The sequence below is a fragment of the Daucus carota genome, chromosome 2 (assembly GCF_001625215.2).
Source record: "Daucus carota subsp. sativus chromosome 2, DH1 v3.0, whole genome shotgun sequence".
In the NCBI taxonomy this organism is placed as follows: Eukaryota; Viridiplantae; Streptophyta; class Magnoliopsida; order Apiales; family Apiaceae; genus Daucus; species Daucus carota.
In genome coordinates, this window is record NC_030382.2 from 49,977,785 (window position 1) to 49,985,488 (window position 7,704).

The 7,704-nt window shown below is 32.9% G+C and overlaps 1 protein-coding gene across 1 annotated transcript; it reads right to left on the reverse strand.

The window, feature by feature from the left end:
- Positions 1–1,044: 1,044 nt before the first annotated feature.
- Positions 1,045–3,022, reverse strand: LOC108205806 (probable pectate lyase 18). Its single transcript, XM_017375887.2, has 4 exons — positions 2,808–3,022; positions 1,980–2,720; positions 1,731–1,869; positions 1,045–1,620 (listed from the first exon to the last, which is right to left on the reverse strand). Exons 1-4 carry the CDS (start codon positions 2,915–2,917, stop codon positions 1,399–1,401), a joined length of 1,212 nt encoding a protein of 403 aa, XP_017231376.1. The 5' UTR covers positions 2,918–3,022; the 3' UTR covers positions 1,045–1,398.
- Positions 3,023–7,704: the final 4,682 nt, after the last annotated feature.

The window sequence follows — 7,704 nt, forward strand, 5'->3', positions numbered from 1 at the left end:
CTTTGAAGAAAAATTTTTGTTTCAAATTACTTGTTCACTTCAACTTTCAATGCAAAATCATATTTCCAAAATCAATTCTACTCCACATATCTCTTATTTATATTTCCTAGATCAATCTCACTTCACATATTTTGATCACTCAATGCAATTAATTTGTGAACAACCACTTTTCTTAAACTGTGTTTTTTTTTTTAAAATGGACATCTAATTTGAAACGGAGGGAGTACATGTTAACAACCTTTGACGAGATAGTTCACAGCAGGGTGTTTGGTAAATATTTTTCATCTTCTATCCCGAATCCTTAATTTTACTCTCATTATTTTAAATATTATGATTAATATTAATTTGCCCGTTCCTTCGGAAAAGGCTTCCAAGTGGTTATTTACCTAAGCCATGTGATTTCTACTCTGTTTCTCATGTGAATACCTAACTTCAATTACTTGAAATCTCTTTTAAGTTTTACCCCTAACCACCTATTTTACTTTGGAGACATTCACTTTAAAGTCACTGGATCCGGTATTCAGCTTTTTAATTTTCTTAAATTATGAAAATGTAATTAGAACCGCATTTCTTCATAGATGTTGACAAGTTCGGTTCCTGTCACAAAATGATCACATTTATCCTGAAATTTAATATTCAGTTAACAATAATTACAATACCTAAATTACAATTGTTGTTGATTAAATTTATATATTGACCATCCTGTCAAAAGTACATAAAAATATGTTGACCATCCATGGAATCATCAGTGTTGGCTTTAGCGAGAGCATGGAATGAGATTCCATTTTCCTATTATACACAAACACTACACATAGAGCCCAATGATGACCCTAAATTTAAAATTTGTAGCCTTGCGGTTGTAATCAAACTGCTCACCTTATTCTAGTTACCTTCTTTAACTTTTGCTCCAAATTATATATTTGTTCTTGGTTACTTCAAATTTTCAAAACATACTTTGACTGTCATTCTGATTTCTTCGTGTCTTTTTATTTGTCTCTGCTTTACTTGTCAGTAACTTTAGCATTTTCAAAGCCCACATTCACATGACAAAAACTCAGAAACTTCATTCATATAGGTTAACAAGAACCACAAACCTACAACAAAATACCACAAAGTTTACATTGTATCAGGCTTTACAAACCAAAGATGTATTAGTAATAAAATTTTTAAAAAAAACTAAAATAAAAAGCAAATTGGAGGGAAACAAGAGGCACATAAAGTAAATATAATCCAAGAAGTAGAACTTGGACTAGTTGTGCTCTGCTAATCTTCTCACTCTCCAGTTAAACAAACTATGTTTAGGTATAGGCAAGCAAATCAAACTTGAAATAGTAACACAGACTTCAATATATTAATAAGCATATAGAAGTCTTTTTAGTTGGTAAACTCCTTGATTAATTAGCATCTTGAACCCTTCTTGCAGTTTAGTGAGCCTGACGCTGTGGTCAGCTGACCAACTAGACTCGATGGCCTTGCTCCTAAGCTCGAAGCTCTGGAGTAACTCGACGAAGCCCCCGCACCCGATGGCTTAAAAAATGCACCATTCAACATCAAATCCCCTTCTGACCTCCAGTTCCAGTGTCTCCATTCGCTCTCCGGTGCATCCTCGTGCTTCGTCACCTGCACAAAATTATAATCTTAACCGTCAATATCAAACAAAAAACCAAACTCGACTTTTACTGACACCTTGAAATTTTGGAAGAATTATGCGAGGATGGTTAAATTGTAACCTCTTTGCTAAATCTTCTGTCAGGGGCAAGAAATCTATTCCCTTGGCTGTTGATGGTGGGCGCTGCGCTGCCACCAATGGCGTACATTTCCCAATGGGTGTAGTCATTGTTCACCACGTGGAAATATCCATGTCTACATCTGGAAGAATCAGTAGAAACACACTTTACACATTAGTGATCATAATGCAAACACATTACAGTATATATCAAGAATATAAATATGCTTTTTTTTTTAATTATTATTCATACCTAGGCATTCTTTGCACCAGCCCTTCTCCAAAGTGATTAAAAGCTATAGTAACTTGCATGTTCTTATCTTGACTATAAGAATCACTGTGTCCCAGCAGCATCACCTTATCATGATGCGTCATGTAATTGTTCGATATCGTTATAGCCGTGGACCCCATTATAGCATCAATCAGCCCATCCTCGCAATTCGACAAGGAGCAGTGATCGACCCACACGTGGCTCCCACCGAATATCGACACGCCGTCGCCGTCCGATATCGTTCTCCACCCGAAGTGCCGTGGGGAGCTCCGCACCATAGCGTTGCCCCCTTGTTTACAGTCGTGAATATTGATTCCGTGAATAATAATATTTGTCACGTATTGTATTGTTATGCATGGGCCACCCGCAATGTGCACACTAGCTCCCCTCCCATCGATCGTTTTAAAAGAATTCATAATCAACTCTTCCTTTAGCTTTATAACCATGTCACGCTCGAAAATTATCCATAATGGCTCGTCTTGAATCACCGCGTGCCTCAGAGTTCCCGGCTTAGGCGTCACCGGATCGTCATCACCGGAATCCGTAACCACGTAAATTTTACCGTCTTTTCCGCCGACCGCATTTTTCCCGAATCCAATGGCGCAATCTGCGAGACGCTGCCGGTTCTTCTCCCAGTTCGGGTCGCACCGCCAGCAGTCGTCAATCGGGTTGCCGGTTCCGCAGGACAAAAATCCCAAGTTCCTCCTCGAAGCATTAATATTCCTGCATTCAACGAAAAATAATAAGTATTTAAATTTCTGTAACAGACGATAATACCGTGGTAAGTGAGAAAATGAAAATGTACCATACCTGTGTACTTCATGGACTACTAAATCAGGGTCTTGATGTGGGGAGGAGGAAATGATAGTTGGAATAAAGAAGAGAGAGAAGAGGAAGAGAATGTTGGTTGCCATTGCCATAGCTCGCCTCTTTCAATTTTTTTTCTTGAAAGAGGTACTAGTAAAAAAGGTCTCTAGAGAGAGGGAAAGAAAATGTGAATAAGGTGTGGGTGTCAGGAGAGAAAGAGAGGCGGGTTTATAAAGAAGAAATGTTTAAGGGCGGGGTTAAATGGTGTGATTAAACTAAACATGTGGGCTCAAGTCGTGCTGTGTGATGACTGCTTTGCCTGAGATTTTGGGAAATTAGATTAAATCGTCAAGTTAGTTTAGTCTGTTAAACAAACATTACCTCTTCCAAGCCCATATCATTTTCTGAAACATAAAATAACTTGCCCAACAAAACTTCTCACGTCTGTGTTCCTAACTTATGTTCTACTCCCTTTTCGCGTTTCAGTGCCTCGATTTTTAACAAACTTTTTAAGGTTTTTAAAGACGTGAAACAAAAAGTAAAAATTCAAACTCAGGATCAGTGTTTTACAGATCATTGATTTATTTAAAAATTTTGATTAATTTTTAAAAAATAATTTATTGATTTATCTATTATACTTTTATTTCACTAAAATTTTCTGATCAATTTCTAATAAATCATGAACCATTAGATCAAATAAATAATTTTGATACCTCTTTTGTAACCAGACTGAGGGCATGTAAAAAGAATGTAACGACGGTGACATAGCTTTACTACTAGCTTCGTCGAACCAGTTCTTTTTATTATTCAAAACTCAAAAGTAATGAATACAATCTTTACAGATGTGTTGCCTAACTGGTGAGCGGTGAATAATCACATTTCTCTCTTCTGGTGCAAGAAGTCATATAACAAATTCGATATCAAACCAAGAAAATGTCAAATGTTTGTGTGACATATCTCCCGATCGCGCAATTAATCTTTCGTACGAATTATGACCCTTAATCCTCGCCACATTCCCGGTTAGCATACGTACAAGAAAATCAAATCGTTGAATTTTCTTTATTTTGTCAAATCTATGATGCATCCTTTGAGATAAGAAGATTACATAAAATCCATACCGCAAGTGTCGCCGCAACTCCACAAGAATCATTCAGCCAATTGCATGCAACTTGGATGACATGGCTTTACAGGTGCACATGTAAAGGTCACACTTGTCTATTCGTTGACACGTGGACCAGCTATAAAGTCCATTCGTTTAGTTATATTGCTGACTGGGACTTGACATCCTCCTCAAGCTACAAGCCTACAATCTCACATGGACAAGCTTGAGTGCTCTCCATAATACATACGTCCATTAACTCTTGCACCTTGACATTCCAACTTACAAAACCGATCTTAGCCGTCCATTAAAAAGAAGAGGTATTATCTCTGTCGTTAAATAGCCCGTAAACACATACTAATAAATGGTGCGGGTCTTAAGTTTTTGGTAATGTTGTGAAAAACGCAAATCGATTTCAAACGGTGAAATGAGCTTGTGACATTTTTCTCTTCCTTTATCCAGACAAAGAATCATAATCATAATATTGAATAAAACTAATGTTGTTTATCTCTCCTTCAAGGAAAATGAAAGATAGATAGAGCTAAGTAGCTAACGTGAGGGGCTGAATTTGTTATGAACCAAGAACAAGCCATGTTAAACAGTTCATTGCTGAGTGCTGATGCTTTAGTTTTGGAAGGCGACTTAATTTCTGAACCTGCTCAGCAACTGTATACGTGGCACCCGATAACTCAAGTGCACATGCACAAGACTATAAAAAAATAGTTGTGTATATAGTTTCGTTATCGAATCCGACTTTTGTCCATTTACTAGATCACAAGCATGTGATTCAAGAAGAAAACTAGCATAAAAGCCCGTGCGAGGCACGGGGCTCTAGTTTTTGCTGTTTTTTAAATAATATTCATATGTCATTATATTGTTCTTGTACGGACCTTGAGTTTGTATTATGTTTTAAATAATATCCGTGTGTCATCATATTGTTTCGAGCGTAACTATTACGTTTTACTTTTTGACAAAATATGTAAACATGAAAAATGTAATATATGCAAGCTAATAGCATTAATAGTAATAATAAGTACTATTCCCTCCATTCCATTTTATATGACCCTTATTCTTTTTTGAGACATCTCTAAAATAATGAACTTACTATACTTACTATTTTTAAACACTACTTATCACTATTACACACACTACTTCTCTATTTTATACTCTTTTATATTAAATAAACACTATTACACTCACTACTTACCATCACTATCTCAAATCTATTATTAAATTTTGATATATTCCACCACTTTACCCACTTTCCAACTAAATTTCCTCTTTTTTACTACTTTTTTCTTAATCTCCGTGAAAGTCAAATAAGGTCACCTAAAATAGGACGAAGGGAGTATATTTTTTAAAAAAATTATAGATCAAAAACTACATTTGAACTGATATTTCTATATTCAAATTCGTTAGGATATAGAGACCATCATCATATTATCAATGTTCAAAATTATATTCGAAATTAATACTGAAATTTTAAATTTTAAATATATTATACCTCATTAAAAGAATCTGTAATTTATTGTTGAAATTATTAAATTATTTCAACTAATATACCATGATTTTGATAAAAACCTGTTTTTGATATGTGAATTACGATATCCTAAATCATGATTAAATGAAGATGTGTGGTCCGCGTTGCCCTACATTTATTTCTTCTTTTTTGAGCGTACGTTTGCATAATTATTAAAGTGATACATGATGGAGCAGATCATCAACACATTCTTTTTAGCATATGTTGCACACATTTTGTATAAATAAAAATTGAAACATGTGTTGTACGTAAAAAGACACGTACCTTATTTTATTATAAAAGTATCAATTGAACTACTAACCATATAATTGCACCCCAAAAATTTCTGACACCTTTGATGTGTCTTATCCTTTTATTTTTCATATCAATTATATAGTACTTCAATGTATTATATTTTTATTGTTAATTTAAAAATATTTGATGAATATTACTTTGATACAGTATGTTATAACATTATCTCGTTATAAAATTTTAATTTTCTATAATAAGTTTTTTGAGCTTGTCTATTAAGACTTTTAATGATTTTTCATGTAATCGTTATAAAACAGATCTCAAACAAATGATTTTATGGAATTTCAAATAGCAAAAAGAGAGTAGATATGAGTTAGGCATCATGAAGTTCATAAAACCATAAAATATTTAGTTCAATTAGTCGTGTAGTTACTTTTTTAGCTTTGTGCAAACTCACATTTTTAATATTTTGATACTCGTATTTATTAGGAGTGATCAATGTGGCATATCATGTTCAATTGTTAAAGATCAAGTTATATATTCGATATTTTGAATCATGAAAAAACTATTCTTGTTCTAGTCCCGTTTAACCAGATATTAGTTTCACCGTATCGCATCAGATTATCCGGTTCAGAATTAATTATATTTTATTAGTTTAATTTGTAAATGATTAATTTAACTGTAGTTTGAATCATTTTATTTAACTGGTATGTTATATATTGGATGATGGCATATTAAAAATTATAGTTTTAAGACTTTAATATATATAACTTATTTCTCTGTGTTATTTTATTTAACAAAGTAAAATTTATAACTCAAATCTTTTTAGTAGTTCTCGTAAACGCGTTTTATTATTATGTGGTTGACTTTTGATTAACAATATAAAATTTCCTTAAATTCACCTTCATATCACAAGTTATAGTATTTCAAATACATATATCATCAAAATTATATCATTTAGATATATTTTCCGACACCAAATTTGATGTATTGTCACTATCCTTATATCTATAATTTTTTTAAAAAAGATTTAGTTACACATCAAATTCTGAATTCATAAGTTTAAAATAAAAAAATATTCTACATAGGAATATTCTTTCAGTCACCTTATTTCGTGTTCTCCAAAATATTGTAATCTCTTTGTAAATTGCCTTTTATAATAAAAGAAATTAATATGACATAGCCCATGTTGAAAGCCCATCAATTTTTCCTTTCAAAGATGCTCGCTTAAACCTCAGTTTTTGTACTTATTTCTCACATTCATGACTTAAAATTTCTATAATATTGTAACGGTGCTCGTTTAAACTATTAAGTTAGATTTGAATTCGAATACGAATTATATCTATTTTTTGAAATCCGAATCATGGCACGAACCCGATTATTCATATTTTTTTAATTTTAAATTTATTTATGTAAATAATTAATTTATAGATATTAATCTATCATGTAAACAATATATGAGACTTAACTGAAATAATAACTCATCTCAAATAAATAAGATATTGAGACGAATATAAATACAAAAGTTTTAAAGTATGTGATTAATGCTTTTGAGTAATAAACTAATTGTTTGTGTAGCTCAAGTGGTTTGAGTGATGTATTTGTATTGGAGAGATCCCGAGTTCGAGCCTCATGAATAACATTTTTTTTTTATATATATGAGAAGATGTTAGGTTCGGAGTTAGGCTCAGGTTCGGAGCTAGGTAATTTATTTGCTCAGGAGGGAGGCTTGACACGAACCTGTTGGGCTACTATATATATAAGTAGATATGCTATTCTAACTAATTAATTGCCAAAAAAGTCTATTTCTTCACCCTCTCTTCGTTTCCTCTGTTTCTATTGGGCTTCCCAATATTTGTTAGTTGAATAATTTTCTGCTCTGTACCCCTCATCCCGCCTTTTAAACCGCCTTATTTAAAAGAGTATTCATAGTTTGTTTATTCGAACATAATAACAGTTATTTTTACTAGATATGTAAAAGTTTTTATCAGAAGAAAATTTAGTGCATCATCATTATTAATAACATGAGA